The following is a 27128-nucleotide window of genomic DNA, read 5'->3' as shown; positions in this document are numbered from 1 at the left end:
TGTGAGCACTTCTCTAAAAGTGCTTAGTGTTCAACTCCCAGTTCCAAACACGTAGTACCTCCTCAATAATCCACATACCTCCAGTGCAGTGGTCTTCCGGAAGATCCTACTCTTGACCGTATTAGACAACTGACGAGTGCACGCCTGACCTGTGACCTCGTTGCAACCCTCGTGATGTGTTTGCCGAAGGGAGAGGTGTAGGAAATGTGTGCTCCAGTCCAGCGCAGAGCTCGCGACACACTGTGTACTGAATGTTGTATACAGTATATTGCAGTTGATATACTGTATACTGCATGTGATACTTATTTGGGGAAATGTTACAACTTTCAAGATTCAAGATTCAATTTGCATATATTTCATATACAACAGACCGCCGTCATATATCACTGGAATACTGCTGAGAGCGGCGTTAAAACAAATTGTTTTCATAATGGAGCGCTGCAGTCATTTAAAATAGAACCGTATACACATGTACATGTAGTACCAACTCACTCTATTTGTTTCGAATATTCAGCAGAAAATATATTATTAACCAGGTCTTTGGGAAAAGATATCAGATTTTTATAAGCAGCCACATAGGGATGATAAAGGACCCCTCGCTGATTAGGTTCTTGTTTACTTAAGAGCAGAGTTGGCCATGTTAGATGATATAACCAAAATCCGGGAGCTCCGGCGGGGGGCAAACTGGTCTTGTTAGTGTATGGTATGAGCTGCGACGTTGACCCAAGAGAATAATGTAAAACATGAGACCAACTCAAGTCTGTAATGATTTGGAAAGTCTAGATTTCCACAGCTCTAGCCTGAAATTAAGAATTGTTCTGTGCTCCATTTTAATTGTATTATTTTCATTTTGTAGACATGGATGGACCAACCAGGAAAGAAATTGATGGAATATTAATATCACATGTTACAACTGATCCAGTTAAATTCATCACACAATAATAAATTAGTATTTGACATAACGGCATTTGATTATTAGGACATGATCATGTACATGTTCACTGTAGTAATGTACGCACCAGTCAACTTGATTATAATTTGTTATCAAAGTGTAGCGCGGCATCAACGATTACTTTATGATATCCTCACTTGTCATCATGTATTGACATCGAACAATGGACGGCAATTCGAAATTCTTATGGATAGCTTCAATAGGGACAGCACCGGTGTCAGTACAATTTTCCTAGTTAAAATAAGTATCTACAAAATATAATCTGAAGCAGACAAGAACAATATTTTTTTAATAATGCTTACTTTCATGGATAGAATTAAGGCAATCTAGGCTTGCCAAATCGTTCTAGACTTGAGCTGGATTCCTTTTAAATTTATTCTGTATGGTCTGGGAGAAGAACGGGCGTCAGTATCGCATGGAGAACTGGGACAGCCTTATTCAGTGTAATCGGATATGTTGTGGAGTTTCGGTTTTGGGCTGTTTGCTGAATATACAGAATTGCGAGTTATGTATACTCTGTATTCTTTCGTCATGGTAGCATATATTTTTTCGATGTTGCTTTTTGAATTATTTTAATTGTATTATTTTCATTTTGTAGACATGGATGGACCAACCAGGAAAGAAATTGATGGAATATTAATATCACATGTTACCACTGATCCAGTTAAATTCATCACACAATAATAAATTAGTATTTGACATAACGGCATTTGATTATTAGGACATGATCATGTACATGTAATGTACACACCAGTCGACTTGATTATAAGTTTTATCAAAGTGTAGCATCAGATAGTGATATACACGAATATGATCTATACTATGATAAATGTATTATCAATTTCGTATTATGAATTAGATAAACAGAAATATGATAGTAAAACAAATTATTTTAATCTATTCTTGTGAGTAGGTAACGAGAGATCTAGGCAACTCACTAACGTTTCCATTTATGAAAAATGAAATATTAAAAGTTTAGGGGTTTGAACATGCACATTGAATGACAGGGAAGAAAGCAACGCAATAAGTAAATTATGAATCAAATTATGTTATAAATATAACAGAATATTTAGAAAATACAAGTTTAATTTCTCATTGTTGGAAGGTGTTTAATAATTATATAGATTGTGTTTGATTGTTTGTTGTTTAACGCCGCACTCAGCAATATACCAGCTATATGACGGTGGTTCGTAAATAATCCAGTCTGGACCAAACAATTTAGTTATTATCATCAAGAGCACCGATCTACGCATTTGGGATACGATGACATGCATCAACTAAGTCAGCGAGCCAAGTCGCCTTCGTACAAGCATGGGTTGTTGAATGCCTATTCTAACCCGGATCTTCACGAGTATTTTTTAAAATAATAAGGTACAATGAAATTCTGTATATGTCTATAATAAGTGTGTATAAGTAGATGGATAATATGTCCATACACGCCAAGTAAATGGTATATGCATTAATTTAAATGCAAATGATTCAATGATGAGTTATTTCACAAGTCCATATTTCAAGACATGAATTTGATATTCATAATAACTCCACAAAAGCTACACAATGGCAACAAAACGGTACCAGCATCACAGATGCCAATAATACATGAGATACATATAATTACTTTAAAGTTAAAACATGTATCTAAATAGAAAATTAGAAGGATACACTTCCGACATTTTTCGTATTTTGTTTTCGTTTGGAGAGAGAAGTTGTGATTGATATCTGATGGGTGCAAACATGTGTTCCCTTCCGCCCAGGCCTTGCGGCATTGCTATAGCCCAAAATGAAACAAGCCTTGTTCAACAGGTTCAGACTGAAATTTCCATCCCACTTGGGCTCCTTTTAAATTTAAATATAGTTTCTCGTGTCGATATGTGTCAGAAGAAATGAAATATTACAGCACTGGTGAATAGGTTATATGCGCATGTCAGCGTCGATCCTATAATATCCTTTTATGCAAAATACTTACAGTATATACTGATGAATTAAGGTAGTAATACTACGCAAATATATGACCAGATGCATACATCAGTATCATCTCGTGATCTTAATTCGTGCTTTGAGCCCTTTTTCTACCGGAGATTCTGGGGTGTTACATCACACCAGAAAGCCAGGTCCAAATTCAAGTCATAATTTCATGGTCCGTCTTGTATGTTGGAAACCAATATCGCAATATGGCTAAATATTGCTGAACGTGGTATTAACCCGATTACTCACATAAATATTCCATTTTCTACAGTCATCTACGAACACTATCTTTAAGGAGGTATATCTGTATCATCCAAATGCCCATACATATATGTCCACATTTATATGTATAAAGCAAGTCGTCCTGCACTCTTCCTATAAAGATAAATGTTAAGCATTTCCTCTGTATGGATTTATATAATGTAATATCGTTTTAATGTAATGCTGATGCAGTAAACGTACCACAGACCTAATGCTAGAATAACATCTAATTTCTGAAATGAACATATTTTACAGAAAAAAACAGTTGTTTAAACAATAGTTATACAATATAAGAACAAGGAGCCAAGAGCCAAATATTGGGCTGTGTTGGACATAACTGTTTCGGGGTCTTATGACAGAAAAACCTGATTCCTTTAAGTATAAAGATAAGTAAGTATAGATGTTGTACATATTCAAATATGTTCGTGATTAACCCAACCTTGAAAAATATTGAAGGATGAGTGGTAACTATTTATGCCATTATTTCAAATTAGAATGAGAACACATCACGAAAGCATGCTACTTTAATATACGTATCTTGTTAACCCAATAATTTTTTTTTAGTAAGACCAGCATGTATATCGAGAGTATAGGTTTGGTGCGTGACTTATCACACAGTACTTTCAGAAAGTGTGCATATTCTGTTTATCGGCAATAAATAACATAAGACGATTCATACGGGTAAATACGATTTACTTCAGAACTAGTATAGATTATTTAAGGGTTAGGGGGAAATGTATGTAATTAACAGAACTTTGGCCGGGTTTGAAGGTTTTGGGTCCTGGCTTGGGCTTTGTGTTGGACGTGTAGACGGCATTTCCAGGTTTGACGTATCAATGACAAAAATGATGACAGATGCAATTCTCTGCCTTTTCGGGTGAACAATTTGGCTTGCCTTTGGATGTGTTTGTGGCGGGTGCCACTAGTGGATCGGAATGAGCTCGCGTTTTTGCGAGCATCCAATGTCATCATTTATTATGATGAAGGATGAAACATGCTCCTGATGTTGTCGCAATGGTGCAGTTGGCGCTACTTTTGGCAAGGGTTTCTCATGATAATGGACATGCTTATGTCGCTTTTGTTGACCGATAAACATGAAAAGATATAATGTTAGTGTATATGGTCATGTAATTAAGAAACAAACGACGAGTGGGAGTTGTTTATTGTACGATAAACAACGACCGAGACTCGTTTATTTCTATATGAGATATCAACATTACGTACAGCCTCTTTGAGGGTGTTAAATTAGGAAAAAATACACGCTTTACAATATTTACCCGTACTTAAATAATGATGATTCCTTGAATAGAATCCGACAGCGGCCATGCTAGATAAATCCATTTTAGGATTTGAGTTTGGTCCCGCATATTCTCACAATTTTCTCGTCAATCATCTGTACCTTTTCTCCCAATACCGATTGTCATATCACTCTCACTGTCGGATTCTCAGCAACATTTATTGGGAACAACTCACTAGACACATACCTCTCAAAAATAAGGTCAAATTTACGACGTTTTCAAGTTGCGAGTGCATGTTCGAATCTCAATAAATGAAGTCATGATAGAACAATGTTTTATCGTGAAATAAATATCGCTTCCTTCTTTGTTCTTTGCGATTTATCGCGTAGCTATCTTATATCATCAAATGCCAATTTCTAATTGCTTTATCATGACGTATCCGTGTCATGTAGCAATAACATACACAAATATCGTTGACTTCGACGTTGAATAGTCTCATGAAATATGATTATTCTCTTCTGGTTGATAAATCTAACATATTCTTACTTTAAGAATAGCGACTATACATTATCATATCCCTTATCAGGTCTCTGTAACATTTGCAAAATGATACAAATATATAAATACAACTGAACCTAAATGTAATGTTTTAATATCCTTAAGTTGCTGAGTGCAGCATTAAACAACAAACAAACAAAACATAATATCTTTAAGAATTATGTTAACAATTCCGATGCTAAAAATAATCTCACAATCTCCATACCTCTTTCTCTCTCTGAAAACATAATAACTTTTTTTTTAATAATCTGAAGGAATAATAATGGCAATACTATCATAATTATCATCATTATTTGTGTTACTTATCCTCAAGTGAAGTAGTCCTCCACACTTTACATTCAGTGAAGAAGCCCATGAACATATGAACTATGTAACATACATTCATGGAAATTAGATGAACAGTTGAAGTTAGCAAATGATATTATTCGGTCGAACGTCTATCAGCCATCTATTCTATTCATGAAGAACATTTCACGTGGGACCAACAGAGGGAATTATGACTATCGACTTGCTAATTATTTTTTTATATTCATGCCAGCTCAAACGATCTATTGGCTTGATTTATTGTTATGGTATCCACAAAATAAGTAGGATCCGATTTTTTTCCGTTTTTGTTGAAATAAAACTGAATAATATTTGCTGTTTACATATTAAAGTTTGCCAAATTGTTATAAAATGTTTGCCCACAGCAAGGCTACGTATCCCCAACATATTGTGCTAGGCACAGTATCACTGGACTGAGGGAGGGCGGTATTCCTCCTGGTGGGTCACCTGCTTGGCAATATGGGACGGGAAAACTGCAGGGGGTGAGGGCAGTTAAGTTGATGGTACAGACAGATAAGAGAGATCATTTTACAAATGTGAAACCTCAGTCCACAAAGGAAGAGGCGAAAGCTGAAACTTGGTGAGGTTTACAGAACAAAGGCAGTTATTTCTAGTTTCTTACTGACTCTCGAAGATACATTTAATAAAACAATTAATGCGTGTATGTGTGTTTGAGTTTGTGTGTGTGTTTGAGTTGTTTTTTTTTGTGTGTGTGTGTGTGTGTGTGTGTGTGTGTGTGTGTGTGTGTGTGTGTGTGTGTGTGTGTGTGTGTGTGTGTGTGTGTGTGTGTGTGTGTGTGTGTGTGTGTGTGTGTGTGTGAGGTAGAAGAAGAATTGTACACCATAAAAATGGCTACGTATGTAGTTGGGGTAGATATGTTGAATGCCCGGCCAGTATGCCCTTTGAGTCACTACAGTTTCAGTCATTAAAATGCGTAAAACAGTATTTGAGTGAAAGAAAACACTATAAGTGAGTGAAACAAAAGACCTCAGTACAGGCAAACCCAATCCCCCAACCCCAAGTCTGCATGTATCAATATTCATACCTGCCACATCCTCAACCGCTTAACTTACTAACACAATCATCTGACAACATGTTCGCCAACCCTAGTATCACAACGCATACACACATGCACGCACGCACACACAGACACACACATCACATTCTTCTTTCCCCACCACTATGTCCACGTCAGCCATCATGGATCCATGCGCATGCTTTCATACATAATCCATCCTCCCACCATTCCCCAACATCCATCAAACTATAACTATATCCGCCCTCATCTATCGGTATTCGTGCTTTCATACATACATACACCCCCCTACCATTCCCCTACATCCATCGCAGTATAACTATGACTATAACCGCCTTCGTGCATCCGCACTTATGTTCACATTGCATTGCATATGCATCGAATTACACGTTTAAAATATCAATAATATTTTACAACATGTACATAATATATATCAGCAAACATAGATTATTATAACGTAATAGATTTCATCCGTCAAAACATCCCAGAAAGAGGGGCAGCCTGGAATTTTACAATGGTATCTGAATGCACTGAGACGTTCAACTGGTCAGGAGGTGAGAGTTGCGGAAGATTACGGTAAACTTCAGTTACAGATCTCCATTACGAATATCTAAAGTATGAATAAAGATCACAGCTTGCTATGACGTGTACTTCATTCCTGCAGAATTAGCAATTTCCTTAACTCTAAATTGTATGTCTAAATGCTTATGTAGACAAAGACCCAAATGTATATAGGCATGACCATATCATATTCTACGCAAATATCACCACATTTAAAAACAAAGCTAGATTGGGTCTTTGAAGGGCATTAAGAACTGATACACACAAGGAAAAATATTTATGGATGTCAACGGAGGAACACTGCGTTTCGGAATATATCTTTCTTCTTCATCAGGTGGTGAAATGCTATGAGGCAGAGAACATATATTTGTACCTGTAAGAACAACAAAAGTAAAAAGATAGCAAAGAAGGGAACGCAACAAGGGAAGCCAACAGATAACTGGCGCTGATTTACCCGCCTCCCGTTTGCCCATTGTCCATTTCCAATTGCCAATCATTCATAAGTTAAGTTTTGGCTTTAATTTGTCCATTGATAATCAACCATCAACGTCTATTATCTCCACCCTAAAAATATGTAGTTTACTGAGAAAGTGGTATCCAAATATAATGTGTGTTACTGTTGACCACTTTCTTAAAGGCATTGTTGGTTCAAAGCTTTCGGCCATAGAAGCCGTGCCATTTTTCTCTTGTCAGAGAAGAACACAAAGTATACGTCATCTGGACCAGAGACCATATACCGATATATATACCATCGGTATATGGTCTCTGTCTGGACTAACATTTTTGGTTCGGTGGCTGGGTTAGATCGCCAACTTTGTGTTCTGGCGATTGGGTGCCTCACTCACAGTGTGGGTTCAAATCCCAGACGGGACTCAACCCAAGAGAGTACGAGAATCTGTACTTTACTCAGAAAGTGTTATCCCAATTATAACATTTGTTTTCAAGAAAGCACAATAAATGTATATTTGGCTTTGGATGGGTAATGATATCACAGACATATACGGATATTGATGATGACTTGGAGGAGCTTCGTAACGCACGTCTTCTCAATTCAGGGATTGGTAAATCCAAATGTGTGTGTGCGCGTGCGTGCGTGCGTGCGTAAATGTGGGCCTGTTGGGTGTTACATAAAACATTCATCTTGAGCGGGATGGTAGTTCGAGTTGGATTAGCATGTTAACGATATGATCATATGAGAATGCCGCGCATGAATGTATTGATGAAATTCCTAGGTACATGGGGCCTTTTCGTCCCCAGGAATACACACAGTGGAGACTTCAATGGGGATAGGGTGTACACAATGTGCTGCCTGGTAGATTGTGTGTCATCAGACCGGACAACGTTGGTCTTTGACTGATTGTGGCGTAAAACACACTTATTCATTTACTTATATCGGAAATTGAATGTTCATCTTAATTGTTATTGTTGAACATGTAATATATTTTTAAAGAAATAAAACAGTGACATAATAACTACAACTTAATGTGAGTAGCTCTATTGGAATGAGATGAATAAGTCTTATAAAGTTGTAAGCTTCTTCACAACCGTGTAACTATGAATTGACTTTATTGGGTAATCAAAAAAGAGATAGGACCTAAAATAGCCAGATTTCATACGATTTCACTTGTCCACCATCTTGGATGCAAGGCGAAAACATTTCAGCGCGTTTGAAGCCACTGAGAATGCCCCCTGCAGAGTTGGACGAACATTCTGCGGTGGCGCGGCTGAGTTGACTAGAGGCTATCAGCAGTATTACCTGTCCAGGTTATTTAGGTCCGTCATTTGTGTGTGTGTGTGTGTGTGTGTGTGTGCGTGCGTGCGTGCGTGCGTGCGTGTGCGTGTTTGCTTTTGTGTGTGTGTGTGTGCGCGCGCGCGCGTGCGTGCGTGCGTGTGTGTGCGTGTTTGCTTTTGTGTGTGTGTGTGTGTGCGTGTTTGCGTGCGTGCGTGCGTGGTTGGGGCGTGGGGGGCGTGGGGGGGGCGTGGGGGTGAGATTGGGGGGATAGATGATAGATTTAGCAACAAGTAAGGTCATCTTGAGTGGGAGGGTATTCGCAAATGGATTAGCATATGAACTATGATTCTCTTTAGGCAGAAAATGAGGATCCACGATGTTCGACCTGGTAGAAGTGTGTTATCAAACCTCACAGCATTGGTTTTTTGACTGACTGTAGCGTCAAAACAAACTCATTCATTTACTTGAACTGAATGTTCATCTTAATTGTTATGGATAGTCACGGAGCCATGATCCAGAGAACAGGGTGTAATTAGATAGAAAAAAACTAAGTAATAATAGGATTACCAGAAAATCGGGGTTTTACACACAAACCAATAAACTTCGCTCATTAACACCAGAGTAAGTCAGTACAAGATTGAAAACTGCCCCATAATTATGTATGACATGCTTGTCGGGTATTGCTACATATATATGTGAAAACAAAGTTATGAAAATGAAGAGCAAAACTGATGAAAGTTACCAATAAACGTGTATAAGTGTTATATCGTCACTGCAAAAATAATGATTGTTTGTCTTTAGTATTAACATTCAAATACGTTATATCTGTATTAGCGATATTGTCTTCGTTCCACCGGTGAGTCAGCGTTAGCCGTACTATCTCGTAGTATAATTGTATTTCTGAAGACATCACGATACAGTTTTTACGATGCATCACGTCTGCACTAGCGCTTGATAACAGCCTTGTGTTTGGGTGTTTCAGTGGTTTAAATCGCTGCTCTTGATATTGTTGATTAAAATTTGATACTATGAACAATATAATGTTATGTGAGAGGTTGACTTTAGAACGGTAACATACTAATAGTATATAGGATGACATAAACAGAACAATGAGAAGTTCGTCCAGATTAGTGTATAGGAAACATTTAATAATTAAAATAATTACATTCAACAACTCCTCTTTTAAGTCCATTATCCTGACTGCAAGAACAATCGGCCGGAATACAATGTATAGTTCTTGTCCTTTTCCATATGACTATATAGCATACAATAAGCTATCGGGTCCCGTTTAGATCGGGTTGGGTGGCAGCCTAGATAGCCATAGAATAGTTTCATCTTGGAATCTCCCATATCACTGGGGATCCTCTTCAATTTAAATGGAGTTACTCGTTACGATTCCGAACCTTCACGTGACTGTGTTTATGAATCATTGTCAAATAGTGGTGACATTAAATCTAGGAAACAATACGTGAAATCGCGCATGCACAGAACGGAAAATTTGGTCAAGGCATTTAGTAATCCGCATGCGCAGAACGATTGATTTCAGTACTTCCGCTAAGCGCTTCGAGTGCAGCGTCAAACGTGGGCCTGTAATCTAACACGCGAGGACTGACCAATGAAATCTGAGAAGTAGAAATACCGGTAGACGCTGTTGCTTGATTGACAATGTCAATCAAGAAAGGGAGGAGCTTAACGGTATCGTTCTCGCCCAGTAAATTCCGATGTCAAATAACGACGTTATTTGGACGGAAAAACGATGGTTTGAAAACGTCCAAATAACGTCGTTTTTCCGTCCAATGACCATATACGGAAAAAAACGACGTTTTCGTGTTTGCAGTGTCTGCAGAGATAAAGTTCTTAATTTCGTATGTCATGGTTTAGAAACTATTAAGTTATTCAGTTATTATACGATCTTATTCGGTTCTTATCAAACTGCACTTCTGTGATTGAAGTATATACATGTTTGTATAACATAATGGCATCTCATTTCTGATATAACGAAGCCACCAGGATAATTGTAACTACAACGGAACTTGTGCATGTTTATGACTGTGCTTTTTAAATTCCCAGTTACATACAAACCCGAACTTCTATCCTGCCACATTGGAATGACTGATGAACACCACAGCATAAGAAACTCCACACACGGGTCCAACACCAGGTGTTCACATGAAACAGATACTTATGTCAACTTGAAGCCCAACTCTGTCTACTATCTGTTTTTCTCAAAGTTCGACAACATTGACATCACAAAACCCCCGAACTATGTCTACGACCAAGGCTATGGAATAGTTACGTCATGGGCAAAATTGAAGAAGATTCTCATAAACGGTACTACATTTGTAATATTATACATATGGTGACTATTTATTCCATTTACCATATTCTAGACAGCCAATCGGGACAGATGTTGATCCACAGATTAAGATATCAGGTCTTATTGCTGAATGCAAATGATCTGAAACATGCATATCCGTCATAGCAGTGTACGATTAAATTTCGCTGTTATTTCACTTGGTGCTTTCCAATTCAGGAGCAGAGACTAGTCTGTCTACAGTATCATTGCATGGGGGAAGTGACTGTTCGAAAGCTCTGAGTGACACTTCACCATCTAGCAATCTGGCATGTTCAAGAACTCAACCAATATCAATAGACATGCTTGATGGAGAGAGGTAATTTATACACTGCCTTCAAAAAATGCAACAGATGAGGCCATTATGTCAACTGAGGAAATATTCTTTTAAAAAGATGTATGGGATTTATTATTTATTTGACAAGGCAGAGAGAAAAAAACGTCTTACGTAATTCCTTAGTTTGACTTTTGACGGCCATATGCAGCCGTGTTTTTTTCAGTTGACCATTTGACTTGACGTTGTTTGTATCGGGTGCCATCTATTCGCGAATACTTGGTGTCATCACTATTTTATAGTGATTGAAAAGCACATGCTCATGCTATAGTCGGAATCGCACAATGGATAAGGGATAAATTTCTTACGATAATGGAAAAGAAGTTGTAGCTTATATTTATGTAGACTCGTCTTCAGCAACCCATGTTTCCCGTAAAAGGCGACTATTCTTTTCGTAAGACATCGGGTGATCAGGCTCGCTGATTTTGTTGCTGCATGTCATCGTATCCCAATTACGTGGATCGATGCTTATGATGTCAATCACTTGATTGTCTGGTCCAGACTCGATTATTTACAGACCGCCGTCATATAGCTGAATATTGCTGAGTGCAGCGTTAAACGTAAAACAACACATACGAACATGATATATATATATTTTGCTCTACTTTACCCTTCTTTGGCATGTACATGTAACTGCGACTCCAAAGATTCCCTATTTGAACTTTTACTTAAGTTTATGACTCTCCACATTTGACATTATGTATGGTGATGTTAAATTAAGCTATTTTGATTATCCAGACTATGCGTCCAATTTTCTACTACTGGTGGAGGATTTTTCAAGTATCAGGACTTTGACGGACATCCTGTAGGAACCCAGATCTACAGTCATCAGAGTTCCACCAAACAGCTGTGTTTCCGGTATGATATTGGGCAACCAGTACACTGCTCCAAACTCAACACAGGACACTGTATGTCACAACCACTTGAACTATCAACCCGCATTACACGAACTGGTATGTAAGAAATATTTGTGTAATAATGTTTACCATTATTTATTTTTCATGTTTATGGCTTCTGTATATATCTAAAGTTGTTTAATTGACGGGCAAACAATCATACTAAAGACTGATATGTTTATACATGATAGAATGTGATTCAAATATTGTAGGTGTATTCCATGTAAAAACCTTTGGCTGGTCAGACCCGGTTCCGAAAGGAGGAAAGACTGATGCAGCATCGGGTTTGAAGTACACTAAAATAAAAGTTCTGAAAACTGAACATAAAGGAAATGTGATCGACGTAATACACACGCCACTGAAAGGTTTGGATTTAAAATATGATAACAAGTTTCAGCTAGACATACCTATTCACCTGCCAAACGCAAATGGGCTGTATGCAGTCATTCTGGAGGTACATGACACGGCTGGAAACATACAAAATGTGCGGCGATTGGTGTTGTACGACAACTCCTCCAAACTGATGATAATCCCTTCACAACCTCTTCAGGTTGTGTCAGCAACCAAGAAATCGAGCTACAAATGGCAGACAAACCTTGGACCCGTATGCGTTGACTGGAAAGGTCGTTACTATAATGATGAAATGAGGGCCAATAACCCTTTGGATCCAGTTCGTCCCCAGGTAGAAGTGAGCCCGGAATATGACCAAACTTCTGGAACCCTTCCTATTTCTGGGACTCCTAACGTTGACGGTATCGTTGAGGCAAAGTATTTTGTTTCTGTGGATCATGGCGCTAAATCACACTGGGCATTGGTTCCTAATTTTACCAAACAATCACTTTGCATCTCTCCTAAGCTGTTTGATGGTCACTCTTATAATATTTCCATAAAGATTAAAGACATTGTTAACAGCTCTGTAGAGGAATCGGTACGAGTTTATATTGACTCGACTGGTCCTGATGTCACAAACATGTGGCTCGTGAAAGATGGAAACAAGCAGGTGTATGTTCACGACAGTCTCGACCTTTCTACCATGGTGCTCCAGTTTGATGTCATAGACCCTCACAGTGGTATCCAATTCGTAGAGTGGTATCTTGGCACCAAAGACTCATCCGAAGACCTTGGCCATGGAGTGCTGCCAGTAGAAAAACTCAATGGAAAGGTGATTATGCGGTATAGGTTTTAAAAATATAAGAGCAGTTCATGATGTTTAGTTTGAAAACTGATTATATTTCCTTCCATGTTATATGGTCTATATGTAGTTCAAAATGTTAGAACAGTTAATTTCTTACAATTCATATTCCTGATTGATCCATTAATCTATAACGGATTAACAATATTATATTGTATTGTATAGTATTTAGTTATATATTTATTTATTTTATACTTATATTCTATTTGCAGCCATGTCCATCGAATTACAGCTGCTACTGTCCCTCTATTGGAGAGTGTCAGTTTCACAACTACTCTGTGAAATTGAATGGGCTTGTGGCAAACAAGACCAATCATGCTCAACACAACCAGGCCTTCTACTTCACGGTCGTGTCAACAAACGAAGCAGATCTGCGGACCATCGACCACCTGGACATTCTTGTGGACACCTCTCCACCTGAAGCAGGGACCGTTAAAGAAGGAGGGGTGGACGGTCCTGATGTGGACTACACAAGTGAGGATACTGTGTTGGTCAACTGGGCAGGGTTTATTGACCATGAGAGTGGTATCAACAACTACCTGGTCGGTCTGGACATCAAGTGTCTGACACTTGACGATATGAAGAACATTACAGATGTGATCAATATTCCAGGAAGCATAAATACAGCGCAGTTTACAATTCGTGAAGAGACGAGCAAATATTATGCAACCGTTGTAGCTTTCAATGCCGCCCTAACTCCTTCAAAAGCCGCCTGTTCCGACGGAATCATCAGGGATATTTCACCACCATCATTTTACAATGTCATATTGAGATCTGCACAAACATCAACTGAACATGTTGTACGCCTGAATGGGGATCTCTGGCTTGTCAAAAGAAATCTAACACTAAATCTGTTACAGAAGACAAGTGAATGTTCACAGAGATGCAAATCAGGGTCCACATCAACGTTTGCTTACATCTTTCCTAAGGTTAATGGAATCTTGAATGATACAGAAATGGCCGATAGCCTCTGCAGATATCTTCCATCTTTTGAAGACTCTGTGATCTTTCTTCCATCTGACAAGATAGAACTTCAATGGAACTGCTCAGAGAATGAAAGCCAAATGCGAGATTTCTCAGTAGGATTTGGATCTGACAAGACAGCAGTTCATGATCCAGATATTCTGGACTATGCGTCGAGTAAAGGACGTCACTCTTTTAAGCTTAATCATGCTGGCTTTTCTGGGAAGAACATCTTCTACATTTTTCTAAAGGCAGTTAATAAGGCTGGATTGACTTCAGTTGTAACGTTTGGACCAGTGATGATTGACAATACACCTCCTGCTGTTACTGAGATTTTATCACCAAAATCAAGCGGTGATTTTGTCATTATAACATGGAACAATATGACCTTCACAGATTCAGAGCAACAGGATTCCCAATTTACTGTTTTGTACAGAATCGGTAAGACCTTACAAAATAATTAGCTCATCCTTTTATAAACAGAGTGTCTATGTTTGAGTTAATTAATCTTAGGAACGTTTATGGTATGAAAGTATAACTTGGATAAACCAATAACGTTAGATGCAGTTATATCTTAAAGGTTCAGAACAATGTGTCAAAATGAAAGCAAATGTCATTTGCGGAGGTACTGATAAAACAATATGTGAAATACTGGAGCTCCTTATAGATATGATATATGACATGAAGGCAAGACAAAGGCATCCCCAATGACACAAGTTATGGTATTTTATTGAACTAATAAATTGTTCCAGACAATACTTTTAAAATAAAATAAGGCTTCAGACACTTGAACAAAAAGAAGTTGCCTGCCATAAAAAATACATTGTTGCAAAAGTGGCAATTTATTGAGAAAATGTAAACGTTTTGTTTTATTTTAAAACTGGTTTTGCAGCTGTAGCTAAACATATATCTAGTCTCTATACAAGAACTCCTCTCCCACCCTCCCCCCACCCATCTACAGAATATCAATTGTTAGTCTCTTAGTTTTCTTGTGATTATGGAAATGGCTTTCTCGGTTTTATTTGAACCAATACTTTGAATTTCGTTTCAGTGCATGATGGGGTTCATGTCACACCTATTCTCCAAACTCCAAAGCACATCACAAAAGCGTGTCAGATTCAGGGTCATGCTGGTTGCATCAGATATCCACTCACACGACTGCAAGAGATGGACTCGGAGCTTAACAAACCATTTCTCTTTGAACTGTATGTGTACAATTCTGCTGGCCATTTCACTATCGTCAACACAAAGAAGATTACAGTGCCATCCAGATTCCCACCAGGACATGGGATCGTGTATGACATTGACCCATTGCATGAGGACAGTAAGGATGATGTTGAATTTCATTCCACACAAAACAAGTCCTGTGTTAAGTGGAATGGCTTCCATCATCACGGAATTGTCCAATTTGAAGTGGCGTTGGGAGCTGTTGTAAATGGAAGTGACATTAGTCCATTCAGAGTTGTAAACAACAAAAGTGTTTGTATCACCTCACCAGGTCTCAAACCACGTGTGAACTATTATGCTACGGTAAGAGCAACCAGTTCAAGTGGTACATCATATGCATCATCTGATGGTTTCATTATTATAGATCAACCATCTGATGAACAATTTCTCCTAAAGGTATTTGATGGAGTAGCATGTGATATTAACATTTACAACACCTTTGGATTGGACCTAGACACAGATACAACTTTAGACATCAATATTACGAGGGCATACAAAGCATCTTCCTCTCTCGGTATTGGTCAGAGATACATTGTTAAGTTTCAACAATCCTTAAGTGGAAAAATAAAGTCGGATGATGTTCTCTTCAAGTCGAATGGAAAAATGCAAGACTTGGCTACATATGAATTTGTACCTTTGACACATTATCCCCGGTTCTACATTACTGACTCTGCTGTTGACACCAACAACGCAACTATTCACATGTGTTCTCTGGACACTGATTACACGTTGTCGAAGAACAAAGTGTCATCTTACTGGACATATGCTGGTCCTTGGAAAGTGCTAACAACTCATTTTGAAGCTGCCCTCAAGGAAAGAATGCACTGCGAAAACCGGACACAATGTTATAAAACCCTATCTTCTATTATTGTTGATAGTGGCACTGACTATGCAGACTTCACGAATATGGTCCTAGATCCTGGCAAGGTGTATCAAGTGTTTGTGAGGCCCTGTTTTGACAGTGTGTGTTTACCATGGAAACATTCAGATGGTGTTAAGGCTATCACTGGACTGCCAAAAGTAACAATGACAGCATCCTTCACCAATAGATCCAAATCATCTTGTCATGCTGTGACAATTCACGTTGATAGTATTGAATGTGAAGCAGAACCAGAAGATGGAAAGACAATCATCTATCAGCGGTCAGTTGCAGACAAACGTAACAATCCGTTAACTTTCTGGCAAACGGACCAGTCACTCGCCACAGGAAAGGTAGTAGTAACGTTTTTTATACATGAATTAATACTGATAAAAAATAATACCTTATAACAGTCTTGCCACAGTTGCACACAGGAATATATGGCTATCTTGGATATCCTTCACATCATGTTAAGCGTTTTGATGGGCTTTACTTGCATTGGGGATACTGTGTTAGAGATAATTTTCCATTCTCCTTTCAGTCTGACATCTGTATTGAGGACCATGTTCAGTCTCACAGTGTCATCAGCATTTGTGTCAGAGTCATATGTCCATCTGGGCTGTCTGATACATCGTGTAGAACTCTTCAACATACTAGGAAAGAAGGGAACAGACTTGTTGAAGTGGACCAAAAGGATGTTCCAAAAATTATCAAAATGATGGAGAAGCTGCAAGTTTCAAATCTTCCGTCTTTTGATACTGACATTGCCGAGTCTAACATTAAACTGGCGGGAGTTATGCATGGACTACAAGGCCGGACATCCACCTGGTATTTGATGACAGACCCTCACATTCCACCTGATTGTAAATCTGATGACAAATGTATCACCAGTGTAGATAAAGTAGGACCAGTTGCTAAGTTTCATGGTCGATATTTAATGGATGGCATGAAATATTATATATGTGTCCAAAGCGAAAACACTCGATTAACAATATCTGAATGTGGAGATGGTGTTATCATAGATGACAGGCCCCCTATCAAAGGTGATGTTTGGGTGGTGAACCAACAAAATGGGTTCCTTACAGAAACGGATGTTCTGGTTATGGCTTGGTCAGGTTTCAATGAACAAGAATCCATCTTCAATAGCATTGAGTCAGGCATAACTCACTTCTCAGGTGCCATAGGTACGTGCATTTAACATAAGCATAATCCTGTTATTAAACCTTGCTAGTTATAAGTTATCAACTTTTAAATATACTAACCAAACAAAGTTAGGGATTATGAATAATTTTGGCAATATTATTTTAGTTAGTTTCCTTGAATGTTTTCGGAATATAAAAAAGATAATTCATGATCCCTAATGTTTTTGATCAGTGTATGTATATATTTGCACAGAAACAAAGCTTTCACATAACTGTTATAGACAAGCTGTACTGAATAATGATTTCAGAATCCAACAAAATCAAAATACCATTAATTATCTAATATATGTCGATTAATAATGATTTTTCCTTTTGGTGTGATTTATATAACCCCCAATATGTTACCTCTTTCATGTGTTCAAGGTACTTACCCAGGAGGCCAGGATGTTCTGATCTTCACAAATGTTGGCTTTGTACACACCGCATACTTTTGGAACATCACATTGGAGAATGGCAAAACCTACTATGCAAATGTGAAAGGTACGTCCAGATTACTAGCTTAAACACAAGTACTATCCCCCAAACAACTAACTTTATCAAACTAAAATTGAATAAACTACAAAATGTAAAAATCACTTTCACTTTTAAGAACGCGTTTGTTCTCCTAAAATGATATGGGAACATGCCATCACTGTTGTTCTGTTGTCATTACAGCTTATGATCGACTTGGACACTCAACATCAGCAACATCTGATGCTGTTATGGTTGATGTTACACCACCTAAGACAGGCGATATCTTCATTGGTGACACTCTTGACAGTCATAGTGTGGTGTCAGGAGACAGGTTGACTGTCCATTGGGCCGGATTCGAAGATCCTGAGTCTGGCATCCTTTCAACATATCTCTCTATAGGATCGACCAGCACTGGAACACTGTCGCCTTCAACGAAATATACGAAGACATTTGCAGATATTCACATGAAGAAGTTCACTGATGGACATGGATATTTTGCAAAACTAATGGTACTTTTTGTTATTCAAATCAGCATATTCGTTGCTTAAAGGAATTAATTTTACATTTCGTCATTCAAATCAGTTAATTCATTGTTTAAGTAAGTTACATTTACAAAAAAGGTTTACATTTACAACATTAAGTGTAAAACCTAATGTAGTGAAACACAAATAACACAAAGTTAATTATATGCTAACAGAAACAACCATATGCATCAGAAAAGTAACATAAAAATACAATCGCCATGGATTTTCCAGAATAATATCTGATAATTACTTTGTCATATTTATCCATGAACACCACGAAGGAATGTCAGAAATTCGTCACGTGCACGTGGGACCGAGTCAAGTTAGAATAAATCGTTAAAGTGTTTTAAATGTGAAAAGCAACTTTGTTGACGGCCAAACCTTGTAAACGTTATCTGAAAATGTGCAACTGGAATGTTTGACACCCGAATTGCACAAACGTTGTGTGTATGCATTTGGTGTTCATACGGACACCATACAGTCACCATACACCAAGGACTGAATATATACTGGACACTCACGAGTAACGGCGGTAAGATAATCATATACGCATGGTTCAGCCGTTCACTGCACACCACAGCACCCCTCTAGTCATCACTGGTGGCATTCTGGCAGGTGTACGGTATCGTGACGAAGTTATCCGTCTTCACGTCCTGCCGTTCATTGAGATCCATGGTAGTCACAGCAGGACACGCTCCCACGTTGTACATGTGGTCACAGACATCTTTGGAAAACAAAACTCACTGTTTCACCCGATCTGTTGCCAATCGAACAGATGTGAGCTGAAATGGAACGTCGTTTACATTGACTTCCGAACCAACCGCTGACGTGAGGCGACATTGTCAAACGTGTGTCATATAATGGTGACCATACCCGATACAGAGTTGTGAACTGACAATTGACCCCACGCCACTTTCAACCTGAGATGACATTCATATGTGTTAACACTCTCATGTTGAATTCATTTTTCCTGAACATCAATATATCGTTCTCTTGCAAAATCTTTGTTTGCTTTCTCTATTATTGCCAGTGATAGTCAATGATGCCCAGAAGCATTCCTTTCCGTTAGTTTACAAATAATCCTAATGAAGACAATCAAGACTGTCAATGTTTCTGCTTCAATAGTTATTCCAATGCCAACAGACCCGTGAAGATTCCGGGGTAGAATAGGTCTTCAGCAACCCATGCTAGCCGTAAAAGGCGACTATGCTTCTCGTAAAAGGCGCCTAACGGGATCGGGTGGTCAGACTCGCTGACTTGGTTAATGCATGTCATCGATCCCAATTGCGTGGATCGATGCTCATGATATTGATCACTGGATTGTCTGGTCCAGACTCGATTATTTACAGACCGCTGTCATATAGCTGAAATATTGCTGAGTACGGCGTTAAACAACAAAACAAACCAAAAACCAAACCAAACCAATGCCAACAGGAGTATGTAAATATAACACGATGAATGCATTAACATTAGAAACGTTTTATTTTGTTGCAATCTTTGTTCAGATTACAAATCGAGCTGGATTGACTTCTACAGCAGTGTCCAACACCTTCACTGTGGACACGTCACCACCTACTAAAGGTGTTGTTGCAGATGGGGAAAATGCAAACAAGGTAGAGTCCTGCACTGATAAATGGAACGAGTTAAGTCCACATTACAATGTATTCCCTGATTTAAGAATCCAAACAATTCGAAGATTACAATATAAATTTCACAAGCTTACACCCACAAACAATTTGCTTCAGGTGGAGCTAGACTACCAGAGTTACACTGACAGGTACAGTTGTCACTGGTCTGGATTTGATGATCCCCACTCTGGGTTGTCCTCCTTCCATGTTAGTCTTGGGACTCAGCCCTATCTGGATGATGTAGAGACAGACACACATACAGGATTAGGAACAGGTGCAGACAGATATCTATACCTAGATAAATACATTTGAAAACAATAATTATTTAATTTGAATGTTCCTTATACATTGTGGCATTCATAAATTAGGTTTTACATCGTCAGGTTTAACTACACTAGAATTGACCAACGCTTTTTAACCGGAGAATTGTTAATTGACTCCTAACATATAGTGAGAAACCACTTATTTCTGAAATCACATATTATTGGTTGGATTGTTTCCCAGAAATGTCATGGACTGGAGACTTGCCTCTCGGGATAAAGTTCTACTGCAGTGTTGAGGCTTGTAACCATGCAGGTCTTTGCTCAAAGTCTGTATCAGATGGGATCATTCTGGACAACTCGCCTCCAGTACCTGGCATAGTTTTTGTGGGACATGATGGACTGCATCGCAAATATAATGGACACGTGTAACTATATTCATTATTCTGTTAAACAATGTGTTAATTCACCATGAGTAAGTGTATATAATAATCGTTGACATCACTTATACCTCATGTACTTACACATTCCTTGGAATATCTCTGCAAATATATTGTAGTTCAATCCTGGTTCATTTTACCTTATCTGTAATGACATTTCAGTTCCACTCTCACCGCACGATGGTTTGGATTTGAGGACCCAGAAACAGGAATCAACCACTTCGCCTGGTGTGTTGGAACATCCACGGGAAAATGCGATGTCCTTCCAAGTATTAACAACCTCCTTTCTGACTCAGTTCTTAAAACTGGTCTTAAGCTGCCATCTGGTCATCCCCTGTATGTTACTGTCAATGCTACAAACCAAGCAGGTCTAGTGGCCACATCCACTTCAGACAGTTTCATCGTTGACGCATCCTCACCAGTAGTAACAGAAAAACCTACGTTTACATCACCCTACTCTAAAAACATATCTGCTGTGAATGTGCAGTGGGAGAACTCCATGCTTCATCTTCGATGGAAGTTCACAGACGTTGATAGTCCAATTCAAAGGCACATGGTGTCTCTGTCTACTCATCACGATGGATCATCTGCTATTGAAAATATACACATTTGCGCTCAGGACTCCACCACCATCCTCTTCAAAGCAGGGAATCTAATGAGAAGTGGAGATGTCTACACGGCCACTGTCACTGCCTGTAATGCTGCAGACCTCTGCTCCACAGCCACAAGTAACCAGATTCGTATAGACTCTACTCCCCCACATCTGGGAGGATTCGAATCGCCAATGGTATGGGAAAGTATCACAGACACAGGTGTAACCAAGACACGTTTCAACCTGATATGGCTTGGCTTTACAGACACTGAATCTGGAATCCAGGCCTATTTTATCTCTGTTAGTCGAACATTTGATGGTACTGAACTGTCGAACGGTATTGCTGAAATACCACATGACAAACACACTACTGAACAATCATCTTCTTTCATACTCAGTGATCAGATCAGAACTGGAGAAAATATAATCCTGACGATCTCAGCAACAAATACCGCTGGCCTATCAAGTGCAGTAGGAAAGGTGACGGTGGCAGTTGTTGCCACTGATGTGAAACATACAAAGGGGATGTTGGAACTCCAACGCCACTCATGCTCAGTTCATTACTGCACTGGGGACTGCACATGTGCTGTTTTAGGACAGCGTTGTCTGCTGACTTCAACACAGCAGAACTGCACTGATACAACCAGTAAACTGAAGAGTACCGACATAGTTGTACATCCTGGTCTTGAGGCAGATACTACAGTTACCAGCTCATCATCATGTCTAACTGCCCATTGGGAGGCCTCTTCATCGCAGGTATTAAACTCATTCACTCGATTTCAATGGAGCATTGGGAAAAAAGGAAAATCACCAGGAGTTGGAATATTTGATCTCAAAACTGAAACTGTATGGCGGGAAATAGGGAAACGTACCAGGCTTATACACTGCCTTCCTCGAGGACGATCACTTCAGCATGGATCAGAATATATCATCCACGTGAAAGCCTGGTTTAGCTTCAGTGATTACGCTGTGTTCCAGTCTCATAGTATCCTGGTTGACCACACACCACCTGCAGTTCAGAGGGCTAAGTCACCCCTGGATTCAGATGGGTCTTGCAAAATGGACTTGGAATATTTCAGTCATGGACAAACAGTATTATCGTGTTGGGAAGGAGTGTTCAACGACACACAAACAACATTGACAGGCTTTGAAATTTGGGTTGGAACGTCACCTGAAGGTACGAATATACTCCTTTAATAACTTAATTAAATGAACTGACACTTAACATTATGCCAGTGGACACGTCTGTATTGATATATTTTCTTTATTCCAGGAGATGACACCATACCACAAACATCCGTGGGTAAACAAACTTCATATACGATTCCTCTGGCATACCTGAAAAGTGGTACGAAATACTACAGTAGCATCAGGGCAACCAACTCGGCTGGTCTGCAGACTATAGCAGTGTCTGATGGTTTTGTAGTTGATGATACACCACCTGTAGTTGGAGTAGTCTTCAACACTGACCGTCACAAGAACATCGAGTTTCAGTCATCCAACACAACACTGAAGGCTTCTTGGCATGGATTTGAAGACTATCATTCCTATGTTCAGAGATTTGAAATCGCGATTGTAAAAGAGGGAGAACATATCCTGGACTCCATGTTCAAGTACCATGGAATGGAAAATGAGATCACCATAGAAAATCTAAAACTAGAAGAGAAGAAGAGGTATCGCATTGCAGTCAGAGCAGTTGATGCTGCAGGCCTTCGCAGTAGTACTGCTGAGTCGCCAAGCATACTGATTGACACATCAGCTTCAAAAGCCTTTCAATGCACATCTTTTCTTGACAGGACATCGAACTTTACTTCTGCTAATTACACATATCTTCGGCATAATTCCATTCTACTTCACACCTCTGAATATCTGCAGAAGAAAACATTCTATCAGATGAGGGTTGTGGGCGACTTGAACATCCACACGACAAATGTCATTTTTACAGTTGGCAAACTTCATATTCCGGCTATGTTTGAGAAGAAAACTGTACAAACACTGGCATCGCATAGCTTCCTGGCCCCCAATTCCGGCCCTACTAACATAAGTATATCAATCACCGGCACTAATATATCAGATGCCTTAGATGTAACACTCAGTGAATGTCAAAACATAGTAGAGACCAATTCAGAAAATGGCATCACAGTTTGGCAAATTCGACCGTCTGTTGTTGCTGTTTGTGCCAGGGTAATAGATCAAGAAAGCGGGACAAGAAGTGTGTGGCTTGGAGCAGGAACAAGCAAGGGAGGATACCAGATCCGTGCCTTGTCTCCAACGTCTGTCAGCAACCATGAAATGATTCTGGTGGAAGAGCCACATGGTAGCCCTGTTCATGTTACGGTGATGGCAGAGAACAATGCTGGTCTCAGAACCATCTTCACATCCAAGCCAATCACCATCGACCACACTCCACCAGAGATTAGGTTTGCATCATCAAGCCTTGAATACACAGAAGGATCTAATACTGTTTCTATTAAGATGACGTGGGAGGTCGAAGATGACGAAAGTGGAATAGACTGGTGCTTATGTACATATGGTAATGGACATTTTTTTACTTTACAAACAAAAATGTGTAAAGCGGTGTTGTATATTGCAGAAAACAGAAGATCATATATCCTCAAAGTCTCGTTTTAACACTGCAGTCAAGCTTTTGAAATGCGTTGCACATGTTTTTTTAATTTCAGGAACCCCACATACTTACGAGCCTATTTGGATGCAGTCACTGGCAATGACTAGTTGTGAAATCCAGAATATCCCTGCTCCTCAAGGCAGTTTCCTCTATGCATGGGTCCGTTGTCTCAACAATGTAAACATGGAGACAACTATCACTTCAGAAGCCCTGCAGGTTGTATACCACCCTCCTGCTCTCCCGCTAAACTCTTTGAAAGTCCTTGTGGACAATCAGATATCTTCAGGACTCGTCTCGACTACCACACAACCTTACACCGACCACATAGAGTTCGTTTGGCAGAATGGGAACACTCCTGAGATCTGGGGCAATGAATGTCGCCTTCTAGAACATGGTAGACCTGTAGCAGATTGGGTATCTACAGGAAAGAAGACCTATGCAACACTTGACGGGTTGAGTCTCCAAGATGGACATGTGTATGAAATCCAGGTCCGCGCTGTGAATGGCAGGGTCCAGTACAGCAATATCCTCAACAGTACCATAACAGTCGAGAGCCGGTCGCCTTTGATCACAGGTACGTATGAGTAGGTGGTATTGTAGTACAAGTAGCATAGCACAGCAGTGGAGGAATATGACATCAGACATCTTCCCAGAGCAAGAGTGCCAATTTGAATTCTAGCTTTCACCTTGCCCTTTCAGTTCCACTTTTCTTGGCTCGATCGCGGCTCCACTCCATGTAGAGCTCAGGTTTGGCCTCATGTTACGGTAACACGACATCCAATCAGATCGCGGTTCATATTTCGAACGTCTTCACACAGATGACGACTACCAAAGAAGGCGACCTTGTTGATCAAATAATGAAAAGATTCGAGTTTTTCTTCCTTCAGTATCAACCCACGTGACAGATTGCCAGAGTAAAGATAATCATTCCTGACTTTTTTTCATTTATACTATTACAGAGGCTCACGGAATGTACAGTATCATATGACACTGCACATCGCGGTAACATGAGACGTTGAGCTTGGGTCATCAGAAAATAGCATTGCTTCTCAATCACTGTGTTAGAGTTAAAATGTAAATAAATTTGCATCCAATATATAAACGGCACAGTTACAAATCAGTAAAGACTTCGAAAATATTTATCTTCGCTATTTTTTTAATAGTTTCAGCGCAAATTTGACACGCGATAACAACGCCCAAACTTTCTGAACCCCGATGCTGATTTTGTAAAACGTTCTCTGATACGACTATCGATATGTCAGATGTCTCCCGAGCTTCTCTTTTTCACACAGAAATGTCGGCCTGAAAGGGCAAGGGTTAAAAATAGACATATTAGCCAGTGGACACTCTTGCTTCTGAAAGATGTACATCAATATAGCAGTGATATCATTATTGTCATGGTAACATTTGAAGTTATTGTGGCAGAAATGTTTGAAATGTAGCATACCAGTCGAGAGTTACTAGAATAAGAATGGTAATAGTAGCATCAGTAGTCGTTGAAGTAGTAGTAGTAGTAGTAGTAGTAGTAGTAGTAGTAGTAGTACCAATAGTAGTAGAAGCTGCAGTAGTAGTAGTAGTAGTAGTAGTAGTAGTAGTAGTAGTAGTAGTAGTAGTAGCAAAATAATAAGAAGAAACAGTCGTGTTTCATCCAAACAATGAACATTCGAATCCATCTTGCATTTTCTTAGGGGTCGAGCCCACGGCAACACTGGTGAATGGACACCTCACGGTAGACTGGTCAAATGTGTTTGACAGTTTCAACATGAAGACTGAATATGATGTAACCATTGGTACAAGACAAGGATTTGCAGACATAATTCAACAAAAGGTTACCACAGATACTTATCTGCTTGCAACAACATATACAAATGAACCTGGCGTCTTTGTAACAATCAAAGCAAATACCGAAACTGGGAAATTCGGCATTTATTCACACTTTCTAGCCCTTTATTAGCTGCAAAGGTAATTTAATTGAAGCTTGCTTGAAATGAATTGTGTTGTTGTTTTGTTGATCCATGTCCATATAATTAAATAATTAAACCATCACATGTCTCAAATTGGAAGTGTATTGTGTTTTTAATAGAGGAAATATTTGCTTGTTTTTTGGTGTAAGTATGTCTGCTTTGCTTTTAAATAAATGAAGTCAATATAAAACTGTTAATATGGTTCTCTTCATATATTTATTTATATATTATACTTCACGACGAGACGCTTTCAACACGGGTTTATACCCTAACGCATATTATATTTATGAGTCTACCGCCTCGGTGGTCTAGTGGATCCCCGACTCCGACCTACCAATAATACGTTAAAAGATGGTACTTGTTGTTACCATGCCTTGCACTCGGCATTGAGGGGATAAAACAAGGAAAATCAGTCAACTGTGTCTGAATGGAGTATCAGTGTTAAACTGTGGCATGGTATCTCAGTTGGCTAGCACTATAAAACTGGGATTGGTCAGGCTGGTACAAGCACACACACACATACACGCGCGCGCGCGCACGCACGCACGCACGCACATACACAATATATATAGGTGCAGCAATCTTGAACACGACGTTGAAGCCCACTTCACTGCATCTCACCTCACCTCACCTCACCTCACCTCACCTCACCTCACCTCACCTGTTTCTTGTATGAGGCATGATGTTGTATGAGTATAACTAACACAAATCACAAATCTCCTTTCGAACATGAGCATAAAGGTCCTTGGAAATGTTGATCCTTCCATCTAATTAAACACTGAGTGCGTGACATTGAAGTGCTCATCTTCATGAATCTTAACCACGCGTCTAAGGTAGGAATGTGTCCCAAATAGGACTACATCGGAGGACTTCTCAGTTGGACCGGTGACCAATTATACACCTCAACAAGACTCAACAAGAATGAAGCATGCTCAAATCCCTTCATGATTACTACGGTCAGTGGATCAGTGTGCACTCATTCTCTACT

General features: G+C 39.2%; 1 protein-coding gene across 1 annotated transcript in view; it reads left to right on the top strand.

Moving 5' to 3' along the window:
• The window catches only part of LOC124134978, a 31689-nt gene extending 5352 nt beyond the window's left edge, over positions 1–26337 (top strand). Inside the window, exons 8-23 of the mRNA XM_046500108.2 lie at positions 10698–10958; positions 11161–11299; positions 12053–12267; positions 12423–13372; positions 13615–14806; positions 15417–16804; positions 16993–17635; positions 18017–18133; positions 18308–18615; positions 20136–20243; positions 20376–20532; positions 20763–20946; positions 21121–22727; positions 22824–24083; positions 24232–24750; positions 25865–26337. Of these exons, the coding sequence (XP_046356064.2) occupies positions 10698–10958; positions 11161–11299; positions 12053–12267; positions 12423–13372; positions 13615–14806; positions 15417–16804; positions 16993–17635; positions 18017–18133; positions 18308–18615; positions 20136–20243; positions 20376–20532; positions 20763–20946; positions 21121–22727; positions 22824–24083; positions 24232–24750; positions 25865–26130 (9314 nt within the window). The 3' untranslated portion in view covers positions 26131–26337. The remainder of the gene's footprint in view (positions 1–10697; positions 10959–11160; positions 11300–12052; positions 12268–12422; positions 13373–13614; positions 14807–15416; positions 16805–16992; positions 17636–18016; positions 18134–18307; positions 18616–20135; positions 20244–20375; positions 20533–20762; positions 20947–21120; positions 22728–22823; positions 24084–24231; positions 24751–25864) is intronic.
• The last annotated feature ends 791 nt before the right edge of the window (positions 26338–27128 follow it).

Source organism: Haliotis rufescens, unplaced genomic scaffold (assembly GCF_023055435.1).
Source record: "Haliotis rufescens isolate VD_foot unplaced genomic scaffold, xgHalRufe1.0.p SCAF_15, whole genome shotgun sequence".
Taxonomy (NCBI): domain Eukaryota; kingdom Metazoa; phylum Mollusca; class Gastropoda; order Lepetellida; family Haliotidae; genus Haliotis; species Haliotis rufescens.
Note: the sequence above shows the minus strand (reverse complement) of the source record. Positions and strands in the feature narration are given on the sequence as shown.